This window comes from Myripristis murdjan, chromosome 8, assembly GCF_902150065.1.
Source record: "Myripristis murdjan chromosome 8, fMyrMur1.1, whole genome shotgun sequence".
In the NCBI taxonomy this organism is placed as follows: domain Eukaryota; kingdom Metazoa; phylum Chordata; class Actinopteri; order Holocentriformes; family Holocentridae; genus Myripristis; species Myripristis murdjan.
Window position 1 is genome coordinate 21,896,121 of NC_043987.1, and position 18,854 is coordinate 21,914,974.

The following is an 18,854-nucleotide window of genomic DNA, read 5'->3' on the forward strand; positions in this document are numbered from 1 at the left end:
GAACCCACTTTCACTGGAAATCCTGGTTTGATGATTTGACTTGGATGGGTTTGGGATTTAATCAAATTGACATAAGGATTACTGTGAACTGTTTTCGCAGTTGTTTGGTTTTGGCTGATTTCTGGCTGTAGCACAGATGAAAACATCTAATTTGGGGCTGGTAGTTACACGGTGTTTTGCGGTCCCATTGTGTTTTCTGAGAGACGGCGTCTGAGACTGGTTAACCTCGGAGCAAACCTAATTTTCAGGGCTGTGGGAATGCTGTGTGTTTTCCCAGAAGAGCCACACTGTGAGAAGCAGCCCCTTGAACTTTGATCTTCCTGTCTCGAGTGTGTAGCGCACTCAGAGGGCGTGTCCACCCATGGTTAACCCAATAAAACCTTTCATTCTTCCTCTTTTTTCCCCCCCTCCATTCAGTCACACATCTGGGTAAAATATCATGATGAGAGTATGTTTTCAAAGCTCACACCACACCGCAGAATGTCCTGTCCATCATGCATTTTATAACTTACCTCACTTGACGGCCACCTTGAGAAAATCAGTGCAGTCACCTTGTTGTGAACACACTTCACTTGTCTGTGTCAAAAAGGGAATCTATCACAATTTTTTACTTAATGTGATGCGGAGGATTTGTTTTTTCATGTGGTGATGGTTATAAAATCTCCATATTTCCCATGTTAACAAGCTCGTTAGTAGAAGCTATAGTTTAATGTATGCAGCACAGGCCTCTGCTGCTCTAATGAGTGCACTCTGTAGTGTCTGTTTACTATTTCTCAGATCATTGTCAGGCCAGAGGACCAAACACCCTGGCAGATACAGTATCCCAGCACTGTTACAGTGGTGATGAGAGTGCAGTTTTAAATAGGATAGCCCACCCCCCACCCTCTATCTTTGGCACAGTCCGCCGTCATACCCAGGGGCTGTGGATCCTCATTGTGTACCAGACTGCTAAACTCAAGTTGACTGCTCCCTGAATGGAACCGCGCGCACACACAGTTATATCTGGACAGTCTCAACAGAGTCCCACCAACATCACATACCACGGGCCAAACTCACTCCAACAGCTTTTCCCAGAAATGAGGGTGTGCTCTGGACTCCTCTGCAACTTGTCCTTTACTGGAGTTTTGGGAAGAGGTGGATCTAGGAAGGCGCACTCTAGTCATAGTCAATGTCAATGTCAGCATTGACAGAGACTGAAGCATTTGACTGGAGTGTGCTGAGGGCTCACCACAGTGTGTCTTGACATGACATTTTAAAAATAAGCTGTACATGTTTTTGTACAAATAGATTTCAGGTAAGTCTGTTGGATCTTGTTCACTGTTTATCTATCAGAAGGATTGAATTGGCCTCAAGCCAAGTGCCACTGGCATATTTGAACAAGTGCCTGATCCTGTAATTGTCTTCTTCAGAGTGAACTCTCCTGTCGCATTTTACCGATTCTGCTGCTCTTCACACTTGTGCCAACTTTCCCTTTCATTTGCCAGTTGTCAGAGCTTGTACCGCCCTGTGCCAGGGAAAATGATGTAAAGCCTCTCGTTTATGCTACCCAGTTGATCACACCCAGCAATAGCGAAGTGAACATTTGGGAAGCATATGGTGAAGCATATTTGCACAGAATAAAGAAAATGCAAACATGCTGAACAGTAATGCAAAATCAAAAATAATTGAAGACCCCCCCCCCCCCCCCCCCCCCCCAATGGCAAAATCAAGTTTTTAACCTTGTTAACATGTCCATGTGGTGTTTGCCATATGCTACCAGGCATATCAGGAGCAAACTAAGCACCACACCACAATGGCTGAGCCTTGAGTTTTTCCACTTTGAAACTGCAGTGTGCCAAGGCCAGTCTCAAAAAGACAGATTCAGACAAGCAAGGTCATAAACTTAAGGAACCAACCCCATCCAGCTGACAGGGTAGTGCTTTCCATATCATCAGTGCCAGCCCCACTGAATGTTTCATTTTCAAACAAATTAACAAAACCAACTGAAAATGGCTGCTTCACATGAACAATGGTTGTATGACTGAAAGATTTGTTGAAAAAACTATTTTTTTACACAGATTATCAACTATGATACAAGTTATGAGTCGTCTGTGAGTGGGGGTGGGGTGTATTTGCATATTCATAGATCTGAGCATACTAAATGAAGGCAAAGTGTAGAGATATATCTAAGACATTTTCCTTTTCAAGACGTTTATTTCATATACAGATGATATGCTGTGTAACTAAGACAGCTTCAGAATTGCTGTAAGGTTTATTTTTTCGCTTTGACAGAACTAGGCTAATGACTCCCATAGACTTCAAGTCTTTATGCTATGCTAACATTAAAAATGCTACCCATAGGAATCAAACCAGTGGACGTACAGATGTGAAATTAGTATCAAACATCTCGTCTCTGTCTGGGTAAGCCGGAAAGAGGGTATTTTGCCTAAAACGCTGGAGTATTCCTTTAAGGTTCTGAGGATGTTTTTTTTTTATGGGAAAAAAACAACTACTTTTAAATATGTAATGTTGATGAGCAGCAATGAATTTTTAGGGGTTTCACCAATGCCTTGAGGGGGTCTCTGATCCCTTGAGCCTGTCAGGGTTTGTTCTTCAGTTTGAGGTGGAATTTTTCACATTCAGTTTCACTTCACTTATTCTGCTCTAAATTAGACGAACTTACTCCTCGACGCCATTATGTTCCCTGATCGTGCGTAGTTAATTCTTATTTAGTTAGTCAAACCGTGTGCAGAGTGAGGAAGTGTCCTTACGTCTGTGCTCTGTGACATGGGGGAAACACACAGACTTTGTTTCCATAGACGTGGAGTCTGTATGTTTTCTTTAGTTAAATCAGGAGAGTGAGGAGGCCTCCCCCACACTGGGCCTGTGAACGTCCCGAGGGGCCTGCCCCAGCCTTCCTAGTTTTCCCAGCCTTCCTGTGCCCTTGTCAGGAGTTTTCCACAGATCACAGCCCAGCTGGCTGTGCATGGCTTCATTCCTCCTCTCTCGCCTTCTCTTTCTCCGTCTCTCTGACCCTCGGCACGGAGACCCTGGCCTCACCCCTGAGTGCTCCCTTGGGTCACACTCACTTCCTCAGAGTAACCTTTATCAGAGCAGAACGCATGGATTAATACTGAGGAAATACAGCCGCTGAGCGTATTTTAAGCAGTTCTGTTGAATGAAACATGGGAGCGGGTGGTTGTCAGGGATGAAAAGCGTTGAAAAACTGGCCAAATGAAGTTCCACTTACTTTGATCTTTGACATCTTTGATCCATTTATTTACCAGAGGTCTCCATGCATTTTGCAAATGACATCCTGAATTGATGTGAAATGCAAAGGTTAACACAATATGTCTCAGTTATTGTATCCTGTTCATGTTCCAGGCAATTTGGCACTAACACTGCAAAAATATCCAGTGTTGATTCTTAAAATGTAAATTTTTGGAATAAAGGCGGAGTAATTGCAGATCTTTTTAGAGTACAAAATGATACATTTGAAGAGTTTTCTTAAAGAGTGAAATGAACTAGTGAAATGATTCGACTTTGTTATGATATTAGTTTCTAGAGAATTTCTGAAATGAGTGAATTAGACTCAAATGCAGTTATTTCACTTTTTTTGCAGTATGCCGGCCACATATCCTAGGCAGATGTTCTGAATTGGATGTCATTCAAGCCACTTATTCAACACAAACAGAGTTACACATGGATCTCATGTTCTTTATTTTCTCAGAGGTTTAGGTCTTTGAAGACCAGTCAAGGCAAGGCTCCACCTTGATGAGTGATTCAGAATTGCTTATTCATGGGAACCCAAATTTGACCTCTGCCACGATGTTGTGACTCAATTTGATTTGGAGTCAGTGGTCCATTATCTACGTTGCTCACATTCCAGGCAAAATGTCTTGTGATCCACCTCAGTTGCCCAACCCAGTGGTTGGAAAAACCCCTCTCTACACTCAGAAATGTATCCTATATGGAAACATCAAAGTGAATCATATCAGCAGCAGTTGGTTTGAAAAGTTAAATTTGTGCCTTTTCACACATGCACTAGATAAGGCAGACTGTACGCTGTAGTTGATAATGTGGGAACGTGCACACAGGGAGTCTGAGAGGTGCTGGGAATTGGAGCACACACTGTGTGAGTGGGCACTCTTGCCTGTCTGTCAAACCACAGACTGCAGTGCTACACCTTCCGTAAATCAACCTCAGCCACAGAAGCTGCCTTTTTGTGCCTTCAAGATTCATTTTAATGATGGCTCTCTGCCTCAACTGTTTCTCTTTCATCCACACATTTGCCTGTGTAACACATGAAAGGGATTCAAATGTGGTAGCTTTGTTAAATTGACCTAGTTGTTTGCATCTTTAACAAAAACTCTTCCTCCCACCCAGAATATCCAGAGGGAAGCAGAAAAGTAAATAGGTCTCTGCAGCTGAAGGCACTTAAAGGTGTCAAATTAAAATCCCTCTACCTGCGCAGCCTCATCTCAGGCAGAGAGAGAATATAGCTTATCTGTGACAGCGCATGTGATGTGGTGCAGATGAAAGCTTGTGCTACAAACGTCCCGTGTCGCTGAGTGCTCAGTTGATTTTCGCACTATTTCGCTCCACTCAAATACTCATATATACTCACATACATGCACATGCTTATACCCACACCCTCAAACATGTGCACACAAATTTTCTCACAGTCTGCACTGATAAAAAACAATGCAGTGTATCTACAATCTGTGGTCTGGTAGTCATGTGTCTTTTAAAGAGACATTTTCCTCATTCTCTGAAATTGCACGCTGAGGCTACAACCATCAGAGGCTTTTTAAATAACCTCAGAAAGTGTTGCTTCGAAGCTGCTTCTTGCATGCCTCGCTGAAATGTATGAAAGACTGAAAGGATATGAATCTTAATTAAACCTTAATGCACAGGTTGGGTCAATCTGTATGAAAGGATTAGAGCAGCTTTGAATCGCATTACACATAGGGAGGATTACCCGTAGAGCAAAATTAATTATGGAGTAGTTAAAATTTTAAATATGTGAGTTAGAGTTTGAACGTTATGTGGGTTGCTTAATGTCAGCTCTTCATGACTTGTGAATGAATGTTGTTAAATGAAGCTTTCCATAGCTGGAAGTGCTTTAACGCGATTTCCTCCCATGGCGCATTCATGTGTCGATGCTGGGTGTGTTTTATCACACACGAGATCTTAATTTGGGTCCTCCTCTTGTCCATTTGATCCAGATTGACCTCGTTGTCTGCGTTCAGAGATTAGCAAGATTTAGCAGGGATTTTTGACGGGGATTTTTGACAGCTGAAAGCCAACATGGGCGCTGGGCCGCAGGCAAGAGAAGGTAATTGAACATTTATTATTTAGAGATGTCCAAAGTCTTAGGTCATCATGATGTGAGTTAATATGCCTTTTAATAAGGAAACGTGTCAAAATGCGTGTGATTAAATTGCATCAGATCAGATCCATTAGAATATCTAATCACCCTTTGAAGCCCTTTTTGAGCACCAGAAATTTTTGGGGGATTTTTGCTTGCTGGGCCCACTTTGAGCTTCTCTGTGTTACGGACAGACCGATTTGGACAACTTCCATTCTCTCCCCTGCCTGAGTACATGCTAATATGGCTAATTCCCTTTGTCCCAGAGCTGCAGGCCACGCTTCGTCTGCTCTCTTCAATAGACACGTCAGCTTTGATGTCACACTACACTGAGATCTCACACTTTGGCCACTCTTTGCCATGCCAGAGTGAGCGGCGGGGCGTAATCAAAGCAGGCCTGTTATTTTCTGCGTAGTATCCGACTTGTGATGTGTGCATCATCATGGCATACGCATGGGATGTGTATGTTCACACGTGCAGTGTGGATGTGTCCGTGCGCGTGCGAGTGAGCGTGTGTTGTTTCCGCGCTTGTATGGACCGGACACGCAGAACGCTCCCGGACAGGAGTGTGTTTCCTGCCTTCATCTGTGCGTCTCCAGCTCCTTTGGTCTGCGCTTCCTTCCCTCCAGCCCTCCTCTGTAAAATAAGCAGTAATCTGATCTCTCCGTGCTGGTGGTCTCCCACAGAGGATGTGAGATGACAGAGCTGATGGCTTTGCTTTGTGAAGTATTTTTAATCCTGGTGATTGATTAGATCACAAGGATAAACTTAAACAGTCTACTGAGCAATACGACGCTGACTGCCTGTGGCGCTGTTACCTCTGGACTTCAGAGCACGACACTGTGGCTTGGATAGAGTTGTCATACGCCGAGCATGAAGCGCCAGTGTCTCCGCTGCACCATCATGGGGTTAACAGGTCTTGTGCCTCGTCGAGAGTAATTATCTCCACAGAGAATTTGCGTAGTCCACCATTTCAATTGATGAAGGAATGAAACCCTCGGCCTGCTCTTGCCTTTTCGACTATGATCAGTCGCTGCACAATGACCCTCGTTCAGCTCAATGCACATCAGCCTGACACAGTGCTTACAATGCAGCCTTTTGTAGGCTTGATTCAGGCTGATATCATGCTGGAAACTATTTAGATGGGGATCACATGTTGTTAGGGCACGCTGTTGCTGAGAGTCTCCTCTTACTCACTTAACAGGAGAATGTCTGACTTCCTGGAGACAATAAGGTGCTTGTTTTTAGGTTGGGATGCATCTGGGAATACTGCGATCTGGGAGAAATATGACTTACTTCCTTTTGTTGTCCAAAGCGGTGTTTCTTATTAAGCCATAAATCTGCGTCCATCCAGGGGAGGTCCAGGGGTCAAACTCACAGCACAGCCATGTCAGAGAGCCAAAACACTAATGTTATTGATCTTTTGATCATGGCGAGTAGTGCAGATAGAGATCTTGCACATTTACATTGTTCATCGTGTTAGGCTGGTTCGGCAACCTCTGTCTAATTTGGAAATTCATTATGGAGATAAAACTATTTCCATGCTCGAGTTGGCAAGGCTCTCAGATTGGCCTGACATGTACACCAAAGTGATTGCATGGCTTGTACAGATAATGGGACCTTTTCTGTAAAAATGGAAATTCCAAGGCAAGCCTTTGTGTTTCTGAAAAACATGAATTTCAATTATTTTAATATTCAGTTTGACTCTTGGCTGAATAATTCTGGTTGCCTCTCATCCCGGTTACCCTCTCATGCAGAATAATGGCTGTTAACATCATGCTATCGTCCTATTTACTGCCATAAACATACCAATTTATTGCAAATACAGACGTGTCACTGCAGCCATATTGTTGTTATCATTATGTGACTCTGTGTAAACGCCGCTGGTGTTACTTTTAACATCTTCGTTGTTACCCTGTGAGATCAGGCCAGATCTGTGTGAGTTTCACACTCATGTTGAATTTCATTAACTCTCCTCAACACTCTAACTGGCCCCAAGCATTTTGTCCATGCTGTCTGTATCTCATGCACATACTCTCCATGCTCTGGCGTGTAGGCGTGCAGTGGGTACCAGGGGCTGTTGGCTTTCCCACTTTAGCACTCCATGATGAGCCTCCTTGTTGAGGATGGCTGGGCACCGCTGGGGATACAAGTGAGATGAGTCTCTATAGGGAAACAAATCAATTTCAGGTTTATGTGCTGACCACTGCACAACCCCAGCTGAAAACTGACTGCTTATCAACTCCTTTTTCCCGGAGGGGTGAAGGCTGTTTGACTGTGTGTCGATCCCACAGGGTGTTACATGATCTAAGTAAAGTGGCCACGCAGTATATACACAAATCGTGTGTTATTGTATTAAGGCATATCTCATTGAAGTGTGAAGTAAATATAGCCCACGCTGAGGGAGTTTCACAGACGGCTGCTTCCTCAAGATTAGAGAAACACAAACACACATGCCTGGACTCAGACAAGATACAGATTAGCAGAGTGAGCCTTGTTTTTCCATCAAGGTGAAGATAGGCCTGTGCGCCATCTATTTCTAGTGTTGTGGACTTAGACAAGCCCATTTACAGCACCAAGAAAAGAGACACCCTAGACGACGGACTCGGCCATACAGAGCTCCCTGTATGTGCGTGGCAACTCCAGTGAGAAATACATAGTAAATAATTCACCTGTGCAGAAGGCTTAAATAATACAAGAGTTGAATTAGCCACCCATGTAATAATGTTTCACCCATGTAGAAAAGAAGGAATAAACTTTCAGTCCAGCGGAGCACAAGTCGTTCTATTCATAAACATATAGAGATTAAAGTAATTATGTATCCTGGTATCAGTGTACTGTCAAGCCGTCTGGCTCTTCCTTCATATTGACTCCCTGAGGAGGATATTGCTGCACAGTGACAGGCTGTCTCCTTCGCTGATATAATAACCTTGCACAATTTCCAGACCCAGCATCAGTCTGGAAATATATATAAGACTTTGTGGAGAAAGATGGGACAGAATATGAGCAGTGAGATGGCTAACACAGATATCGCATCTGGTGTTGTTCGTATCTTAAGATAAACGCGCACATGCAGTTGTATGAAAGCTAGTTTGATCTGTGCAGCCTTTGAGAGATGTAGTCACTTTTGCTTTTGTCAGAACGCCGCCCAGCCCTTGAGATTTGGAGCAGGATGTTTTTTATATTGGTCTACAGTTTCATCCAGCAGTACATTTGCAATTGAGTTCTATAAATAGACTGCATGCACACAGCCCACTGTTGGAAAGCCATTTTTACTTTCATGCGCTATTCATATCTCTGGCACTCGATCCTGTCATTTAGTAAACACTGTTATGACAGTAGGAGAGTTTGGAAATGGACTTGGTACAAATCTGTCACTCTTACTCCAAACTGAAACTACTGAGACTAAAAGGTTAAGTCTGCTTTGTAAAATCCCGCTGTGTGCTGACAGTCTGAGCTGGAGGTCCGTGGAAAAACATGCGAAGCGGCTTGAGCTTCCCCACCCGTCTTGACTGTGTCTGTCAGCCATGCCCACCCTAAACCACCCACCTTGCCAGTCACAGCAGCCCCACCCGCCCACCATTCGTGCCCCTTAGCCAGCCGTGACACTTGATCTCAGGGTCAGCTGCGGTGGATATTTCTGCTGTCTCTCTGTGTGTGTTTTTAATGTCATAAGGGCTAGTTTGGTGTGACAGCCTGTCACATGTGACTAGGGTCAAATCAGATAGCTGCAGCTTTAATGGCGCTCAGAAGCATTTCTCTCTGGCCTGCAGCTATATTTTGTGAAGTATTTCCTCCCCTGTAAGAAGTCCGCAGTCTCAGGATTCAGACCTGGATTGGAGAGGGACTGAAGAAAAAAATTCTTGTCTTTTTGAGTGAAGCTGAGCTGCAATTTCTTCCCTGTTGAAGAGCGATGTGTGTGGAAGTCATATGTTAGAGTCACACTGCTCTGTTAGTCACCAGAAGAGCCCAGAGAAGAAGAGGCACATAGCAAAAAAAGAGGCGTAGACACACTAAGCACATCCGTGTTATATCACTGAATTAACTGTGATATTCAAATCAGCTTCCTCAACTAGTGTAATGTTTATCTCCCCTCTGCAACACCACACATTTATTTTTAGTGCTTTTATCTGTAAATATCAGTAGCTTTGCAAATTTTGTCAGCTTCCTAATTGGTGCTGGTTTGAAACAGGATGTGCTATATAAAGATCAAAAGCCCCATACTGCAGCTAATGCACAGATGGGCCTCAGATGGCAAGGGGTTACACAAAACACATGGGTACCGTGTTATTAAGTGATTGATTTATGCCTAGATCCTTTTTCTGGTTCAGTTTCCAGGTCTGTTGCTTCTTCAGATTGTTTAGCAATTCGACTCCCAATTCCCTTGAGTGATCATGGGGTTTTGTGATTGCTCATTATTATGAAATCCTCATTGTTATGAAATCCTGGTTTTAGGAACTGACACATGAAGCATGTTGTCATTAACTGGATCTGATATAGGTGGCGTTTGATTAGAAAATGGCTGGTTTGTTTTCCTCCCCCAGTAAGCAGAGCCTCTACCAAGGACTTGTAGTTTCTGTGTGTGTGTGTGTGTGAGAGAGAGGGAGAGAGGGAGAAAGAGAGAGAGAGAGTCTGGCTGAGCGAGAGATCAGTGTTGGGAGAGAATGAGCATCTGAATAGCTTAGTTTCCCTCTATTGTTTCCAGTGTCAAGCTTTGCTTCCAGCAAGGAGTGACACAAAAGTAACAATGGATAGTAGGAGCGTTTCTGATGAATGACTAACTATTACGGCATGGCAAGAACTCAGAAACGTATGCCAGTAGGTTTGCGGCACTTCAGAGTATTATCAGACCAGAATCCACTCACAGGGAGCACTAGCAGTGCCACTAATCATTGAACAAAAATGCTTGCTTATACCTATCAAAAAGTTCACAGAAAACTACCATAGGCCAAAGTAGTCAAAAAAGTTGAATGTGCACGAACAAAGAAAGGATCAGCAATTTCCAAACAAGCACAGAGACGAGAAAGAAGACGAAAGAGGGAAAGGAGGAACAAGAGCCTTGGGGCAGGAAGTGCCGCAGCTCTCAGGAATGAGGTATCCGGACTTCTCACTACACAATTTAATGAGGTCATCTATCATGGCGCCTTCCCGTGCACGCTACGGCATTTCCTCCACCCTACTGTCCACCATGCCTCTATAGTCCTGGCCCGCCTGGAGCGAGGCCCCCACTTGGCCGGCCACCTGAGCCTCCGTCAGCCTCAGCGACACAGCCCTGTCAGCCACCCTCGGTGTGACTGCAGCTACGAGGCCTCCCATCGAGCAGCACAGAGCAGCCGAGTACACTCAGTACCCGGAAACCAGCCAGCTCCTGTCCGTTTTGGTTAGACTTCATGTGGTTTCCGCTCTGCCATTTCAGCTTGGTTCGGTTTCACCCGGAGATCTTGTGGAATGTGGATGTGGAATGCTGCAAGATTAGAAATTTAGGTTACGTCCCAGGATAGAGGATTTTTTGGAATGTGCAAATATTTCACCAACAGACTATTTCGGAAATGCATAATTCATAATTTCTTTTGTCAAAAACAGCTCATGTGCTACAGTTGAAGGACTATGGTGGCATAGACTATGGTGGTAGATGGAATGCAGAGGCTTTATGCACTTGATTGCATGCACAGGTATGCCGAGGGACTGGATTGTTTAATCAAGGCACACGCAGAAAAGTTGCAGCCGCCAATAAAAGAGGTCACAGCCACACTTATAGTTTATTTATGATGAATGTGAAACAGGAGGGCAGCGCTGTGATGTGACTCTGCACATGTGCAAGGCGGAACAGCAGTTGGAGAAGCTCGGCTGGTTGCATGAAGTGAACAAACACAAAATGAACCACAGCCGCCACCCCTTACCAAGCCGCTTTCATTCAGGCACCCGAGGCTCGTCAAGGTGGCATTTCGTGCTCCAGTGATGGAGCCTCTTTGTTGTTTGCCCTCAATCCTCACCTGTGACAGCTCTGTTGTCATGAGCGGGTGCCTTTCTCTGCATGACTGGAGACCATTTACCAAGTCATTATAATAAATGATAGACCGGGAAAACTTCACTGAGGGAGAGTTTGTATGCAATATGAAACACAATAGGCTGCAGCTTGGCAAAGAGAGAAAAAAAGAGCACTCGTTAGCCTGTCAACCTGAGACATAAATGCCTGCTGGACATCTCTGCACCTGGAGAAACCTCAGCTTGTCCTTTATGTTTTGTCTGCTTGTCTATTTTCCCCTGGCTGATAGAAAGAAGTGGCCTTGTGAAGCAGTGTCAGCACCATAATAGAAAAACAGTTCATCCTGGGTTTCCGTGGGTCTTTTGATCAAGTAGGAAGTGTTGGTTTCTCACATGGGTTCACTTGATGTAAAAAGACGGCAGGAAGCCAGTTTTTGCAAAGCGCAGTGCAAAAAAGATGGGAGTGGGTGTTTTCCCTCCTCAGATGTGAATCTTGAAGTCAAAACAAACCTCTTCAAGAACCCAGATTAAATCACGGTTTTCTAAAGAATGCGGGTCCCAATCAGAACTAGGAATGTAATCGTTCTGGGAAACTAATACATGCTTTGAATCGTCGCCATTCAGCACTCATACTGTAGCCTTTCAGCAAGAAAAATGGGTGATCACCTTGACCTCTAAGATAACACATAAAGGTGAATTAGGTAAGCATTTGGTCAGGTTGGGTGATTTGAATTTCCAAGCCACTACAGTGCTGTCTTGTTAAGCCATTGCTGTAAAACTGATTTTCTTTTTCTGTGGAACTTGACCATGAACAGATAACATGCTGTGTCAAGGGAAGGCTAATCCTCTGGCCTGGATAATTGCCAAATACAGAATTCAATCAACTCTCCTTTCCCCAAGGATATCTACAGTGCTGAAGGACTTCCTACCTATGAAGGCCTGTCTATCTCATACGGGGACTGGTCTTGAGTCCTATCTTCTCCTTGTGGTGCTCTTTAATTACCACGGTGAAGGAGAGATGACTGACATTTTGAATTTACTCTGCTGGTGAAATAGGGAGGTCACTGTCTTAGCCATGCTTGTGTTTGCACACACTCACTATAAAGGCTTTTCCAACGAGCCTCCTCCTGAGACACGAGTCCCAGACCCATGCCAGTTCAGCTGCCATGTTGACTTTGGAGGAGAAAGTGAGAGAGAGGGAGAGAGAGAGAGAGAGAGCGAAAGAGAAAGAGAGAGAGAGAGAGAGCGCGAAAGAGAGGCTTCCCAGGCACTTGGCTTTGCTTTCTGTCCAACGTTGGAGGTTTACCTTGGGCTGTGACCAAATGCTCCACATCCTACTGATCAGCAGGCTAATGGGGAACAACAAAGCTATGACAATGCATGTCTGTATTTATGCTGCAGCATCGGATTTTGCATGTTGAAATGCATGCAGTTGGCACCGCCGTTCTGCATATACCTTCTGGTATTAAAACGTCACTGTTATGCATGCTGTATGAGATGTTAATTCTCCTTAATCTTAGGCTCAGTATCGTTTGAAGCAGTCAGATGTCCCAACTACCTTCCCACATAATTTCCATAGTTTTAAATATATCTGATATATGTTAAATGTCTCTCTCTCTCTCTCTCTCTCTCTCTCTCTCTCTCTCTCTCTCTCTCTCTCTCTCTCTCTCTCTGTGTCTTTCTCACTCTCTGTGTGGGCACAATCTTATGAGCAGGCTGAAGCTCTGATTGCCTATAGATGGCTTTTGCACACACAGAAATACAATGCATGTTAGAGTAAGCAGAAGTAGTACAAGACAGTAGGCTGGAGAAAAACACATTAAACACAGGACCTCAGCACAGGAACAATCAAAGTTGCTTAGTTGGCCTCCATACATCCCTGTTTAAAGCCCTGGAGGCAGAACATCAGCAGCATTTAGGGAAAACAGAGGCAGAGCAGAGGCAGGAGGAGCCAGGGCTCAGGCACCAGGGCCAGGAAACAATGTTCAGCATGGAACACAATTAGGTTTCCTCACTCCCTGTTTTCAGTATAATCCCAGTTCATTTCATCCTGTGATATAATCTGCAAACCTGCATCTGATCCCCCCCCCTCCCCATACACACACACACACACACACACACACACACATTCTCCCTCTATCAGGAGCCCCGCTGTTTGAGCTAATGGCAAAAGTAATTAAATGTCGCGTGCTGTAGCCCTGGGCTACCAGTGTCGTTGTGAGTAGTGCACAGGCACAGATACTGTCAACAGATTTGCATGTCCCTCCTGCAGTGCTGGTGTTACTAACTGGTCTGTGGGAGAGACGGGGTCTGATGATGATGATTCCTGTCCATAGAACTACAGCAAGAGTAGTTTAACCGTTTGAAATCCAGGATCTCATAGGCTTTTCTTTAAAGGTTTTATTTAAATGGTGAATTAGAGATATTAAATTGCCCCTAGGTGTGAATATGTGCGTGAATGTGCTTGTTTGTTTGTCTGCCCTGTGATGGACCGGCGACCTGTCCAGGGTGTTTCCCCTGCCTTTTGTCCAGTGAGCGCTGGGATAGGCTCCAGCACCCCCTGCAACCTTTTTTTCGGAAAATGAATGAAAATGAATGAATGATTGTATTTAACCCTATTGGCAAAATTCACTTTATGTCTTTATTTATTTATTTATTGGTAATTTAGTGGTAAATATTTACTGGTTTTGTGGTATATTATGGTAATTTTCACTGTCATTTAATTTAAAATATATATTTAATAATAATTATAAACATAATTCTATTTAAAATATTTTTTCATGTATTTTTTTGCCAATTTTTAACCAACTTTCTGTAGTTTTTTGTTTATTTGTTTGTTTGTTTGTTTGTTTTCCTAATTAGCCCCCCCCCCCCCCCCCCCCCCCCCCCCCGGTCCTTTTGAAAGGAATCAAGTGCTTTTGCTCAGGTTTCAGTGGGTTCATATCAACTGTGAGTGAGGGCATGCTGCTACCCAAAGTCTAGGCTGCAGATTGAATGTGATATAAAATGTATCACTTTGCAACTCTCTCTCGCTATTTACCACTCCCCCTCCCCGATGCGCCGCCCATCTCTCTCTTCGGTGACCCCACTCCAGTACCCTCTCACTCTGGACCAGCCTGCTTTGTTCCTGTCTGCCTCGCTAATCTGGCCCAGTCATTACAGTCCAGACAGACACAAAGTCAGTGGAAGTCAAACAAAATTCCATAGCAGAGGCTCGTAGGTGCACAAGGCCAAAACATTTCACCCTTGCAGGGAGGGGGATGAATGATGTAACTGTCCTGCTCTTGTAGCAGCAGCCTCAGTCCTCGCTGTAACTAGGCAGAAGCTAAAATGCAGACGTAGAAACAAAGTTGCAATATGACCGAGTCCGGCATCCAAATCACAGGTGCTGCAGTTTTTTTTTTTTTTTTATAATGGTAAAATGTGTGACAAAATACCTTTATAAATGAAGTACAGAAGCTACAGAGGTGCCCTAGCCTACGCATTTTAGTCTCCAGATGCAGGAAAATGTGTTTGTTTGGTGCTTACCCTGGCAAAATATCACATCCTCATTTTAATAGGTTTTTCTGTGAAAATGAACGTTGTGATGCAAAAAATTTCATCTGCAATAAAATTGGGAATCTTATCACAGTCACAATGTTTGTCAGTTAATTGCAATATGATTTTTTTTTTCTTTACCGTGTCAGCCCTAATAGGTACCCATTACTCTCTCACATTCCTCGTGTCAGGATAATGGTAGAATACATGTATCAGTGTTGTGCTATGAAGTGATGGATTGTGAAATTTCTGTAAATGAGAGCTAGACTGTGGTTAAATGTTAACACAGTGTCGATGACCCCTCCTGTCGCCATTGTGCCCAGCTTGAGGTTTCACTTCCTTCTCTGCCTAAGATCCAGTGACAACATCACCAAACACTCCCCGTCATCACTTGGGCTAAAACAGAAGCCTGCGGTGCATTAAAATGGCAATGCGAAGCAGATGTGGCTGGTAGTAAGCCTTGTAGTTTTTTAAGGAGCTGTGAGTCGTAACTAGAGAAGTGAGGACGTGACCTGGTGTGACTGCTGGGCTCGAAGCCTCTGATGTGATGGAAGCAGTGAGTGTGTGAGGATGTCATTTTGTGAGGCATCTCAGCAAAACTAAACTGTGAAAGACAAATAACATGGCATAACAGGGCGGGAGGGGATTTTCCACATTCATTGGGTTTTATAATAGCCCCATAACTGAGGAGACACCCTGTTTCGCAAGTTTACAGAAATGCTCAGTGTGCACAGGCAGTCATTATTTTGTGCATTCCTTGCCCCTGCAGAATGAAGGATTGCTTTAATTCCTAATGAGGTTAACAATGCCTACGCAGATTTTTGTGGGATACTGCTACATCTTGCAAAGGGCACATGGCGGCCGTGTCGTGTTTAAGGGTAAAATGATTAAGTTTTCCACGGGAGTATAGAAGCTGCAATTAAGAAAATAACAGGAAGTGAGCCACAGTGCCCAGCAACGTGAGGTTTGATGGTGGGACAGTCAAATGAAGGGCTGGGTGATGACAAGACTCCAGCTACAGGGAAGCTGTCTGAGGGCACGGTTTACTGTGCACCACCTGTGGTCTCGAGCCTCTTCATGGGAATGCATACATAGTCATTAGGCTTTGATAGATGTTTGCTGGGAGCAGAACAACTTTTAACTACAAGGAAAGATCAAGTTTGATTTAAACTATAGAATTTGGGGATTAGCTTTAAGACTATAAACTTCCTCACTCCCTCAGCGCAAATATTTATTGCTTGTTAAATGGTTCTGTGTGCTTTTTTTTTTTTGGATAAGGGTAAACAGCTGTAGGCTGTTCTCTAACCATTTCTGTGGTTAACCTTGCAGAAACTGATAGAGGAATGCTGACACCCTACTTGGATGAAATAAGCAGTCTTAGCGCCCTCTTGTGTAACAGTCTAGCACAAATCACTGAGACGTAATTGGGAGGTTATTGACTGCAAATTGTACATTTAATACTGATTATGCACTGGAATGAAAATCACTTCAGATTATATTTGTTTCACTGAGACTCCTTTTCCCTCCGTTTAGCTGGCAGGCCTGGGGTGGTACAGAGAGCATGGCTGAACCACGGCGGGAGAGCACCAGCAGCCTGCAGAGGAAGAAACCTCCGTGGCTCAAACTGGACATTCCCGCCACTCAGATGTCACTCGACGAGCCTCCCACTTTTGTTCAGGTACGCTGCCTTGCCAAATTACCTTCTCACCAGGTTTCAAAGTCACATTCTCGGTGTGCTTTTCTGTCTCCATTTCTTTCATTCACTCAAAACCCAGAATACTGAGTGTCATGTTTTCACTTTTCTGTGTTGACACATGTTGCCTCTTGCACAGCCGGTGAAGAGACAGGGGTTCCTGCGCAGTATCAGCATGCCAGTGGAAACCAGTCACCTCCAGTCCCCGCCCCGTGACCTCTTTGACCCCCGACGGCCTGTCCTGCAGCGCCAGTCGTCCATCACTCAGACCATCAAGAGGTAATGACAGCTCAGCAGCACATAGGATTAATATTTGGACAAATTGATTTATTTGGGCTGTAGCATGAACTCATTTGACATCCCATCCCTCAAGATTTGTCTGAAGAATTGGACAGCATGAAACAGTGTGTTTGTTTTTACATCTGGTAGGCTGCAGTACATGTCTCCAGTTTGTGGACTGTGTAATGACATGGTATGAAGTTCATGACTTTAAGTGAAGACAGTGGCAGCCTGTCCCGTGGCATGTAAAAAAAAACAACAGTCTGTCCATATGATTGCAGTGTGTCTGCTTGCTTTACCCTTTTCCAAATTGCATGTCTCTGTCTGATTAACTTTACAATCTTCATGCCATTCACCTGTTGATAACTTTTTTGGAAAATATAAATGAAAACTATTCTTTACCTAACAATCTGCTTTGCTCTCTGTTGCATGATGGCTGTAGCACTGTCCAGCTGCACTTTTCCTTCTCACTGCCTGTTCTTGTCTTTTCTCTTTCCTTCTCCTTCCTACTCTGGCCCTCCTGGCCTCCTCCTGGCCTCCTCCTGGCCTCCTCCTGGCCTCCTCCTGGCCCTGCTCTGCCCGTCCACAGCAGCAGGAGGGTGCACTTTGAGCGGATTAACACGGTGCCCATTAAGGGCCAGCGGGCTGCTCGCCGCAGCACCAGGAAACACCACTCACTCTCCAGAACCCTGCTCAGGTACTGCAGGAAGGAGTCCCTCACATGACTGCAAACGTTAGGGTCAGGCTCCAGGGTCAGGGTCATTCAGTCTAGTTACATCAAACATTGTTCTGTTGTTGTCTTAATTAATTCTGACATGATTTTGTTAATTATTGTCCTATAAATGATTCTGCTGCTCCAGAGTTGGTGATTTACTTTCTTGTGCATGTAGAGATGCTGACAGTATACCTAAAATACTTCTTTGGGTATCCACCCATTCTGTTAGTGACTGTTACATACAATTTGAGATCTACAGTATAAGATTCAGAATTACCGTTTTTCCTCTTCAGTCATTACTGTTGTGGCATGACGTTGACACAACCCGCACATCTTGGATTAGTCATAACAGGGGTGCAAAACCCATTGCTGCTATTTTCCTGTTATACATTCCTCTTAATTCAGAGCTACAGTAATGAGCAAGCTTGGAAGGGGGAGGGACCACACATGTTTCCGTGCACATCTGTCAAACAGCATTCATCACACAGGGACTGTTGTCGGTCTTGAGTGGGACTCATTAGTGAGTCGGAGAATTAAGGCTGTGTCTAGGGTTGCTTTGGCTGAGTTGGTTTAGTGGACCCACATTACATTAGACCAGCCCAGGCCTAGGCATCCAGGTGTTCAGCTATGCTGCGCCTATTAATAGAAGCGAAGGTCAGCGAGGGCATGGCCACAGCTACAGCAGCACCAAGGCAAAGGGAGGAGCACACAGCTGCTGGAATGCCAGCTATTCAGTCACGTCACCGACACATATCTGTAGGACAGAGTACACACACAGAGCACAAGACAGCCTGGTATAATTTTATCAGAATTACGCAATGAAGGGAAGGCTGAGCTGGTGAGATATAGATTTACCTAACTGGGCCATAATGCCGTCGTATTATTCACTCAGTAGGGTTGTTAGCTGTGCTTAGTGCAGGGCTTGAGGGCATTGAGCATTCTACATGAATAATCTGCAGCTGGTAATTAGCTAGTTTAGAAACAGCTAGCTTGCCCAAACTTCCTGTGTAAAATGTTTCCACTTCCACTTCCTGGCCTCGGGGAGTAGGGACATTGTTTGCTCTGGTACTTATTAAGCTGCGGCTTCAACAACATGACTCTATTCATCAGGGTTTAGTGCAAGGTGACCATGTGGTGAACGGGGAACACAAAATAAAACGTAAAAGGAATTCCTTTATTCTCTGAATTATTTTGATTTTCTGAATGCTTGTGTGAGTTAAAAGTCACTAAGTCAGAACACACTGGGTTTTACTCGCCGTGTCACATCCCCAGTAAACTAAGGGGCCTGGTAATCT

General features: G+C 44.3%; 1 protein-coding gene across 1 annotated transcript in view; it reads left to right on the top strand.

Moving 5' to 3' along the window:
* The window catches only part of rhbdf1a (rhomboid 5 homolog 1a (Drosophila)), a 34,093-nt gene that overhangs the window by 3,883 nt on the left and 11,356 nt on the right, over nt 1-18,854 (top strand). The window contains exons 2-3 of the mRNA XM_030058831.1: nt 16,406-16,550; nt 16,705-16,844. Of these exons, the coding sequence (XP_029914691.1) occupies nt 16,434-16,550; nt 16,705-16,844 (257 nt within the window). The 5' untranslated portion in view covers nt 16,406-16,433. The remainder of the gene's footprint in view (nt 1-16,405; nt 16,551-16,704; nt 16,845-18,854) is intronic.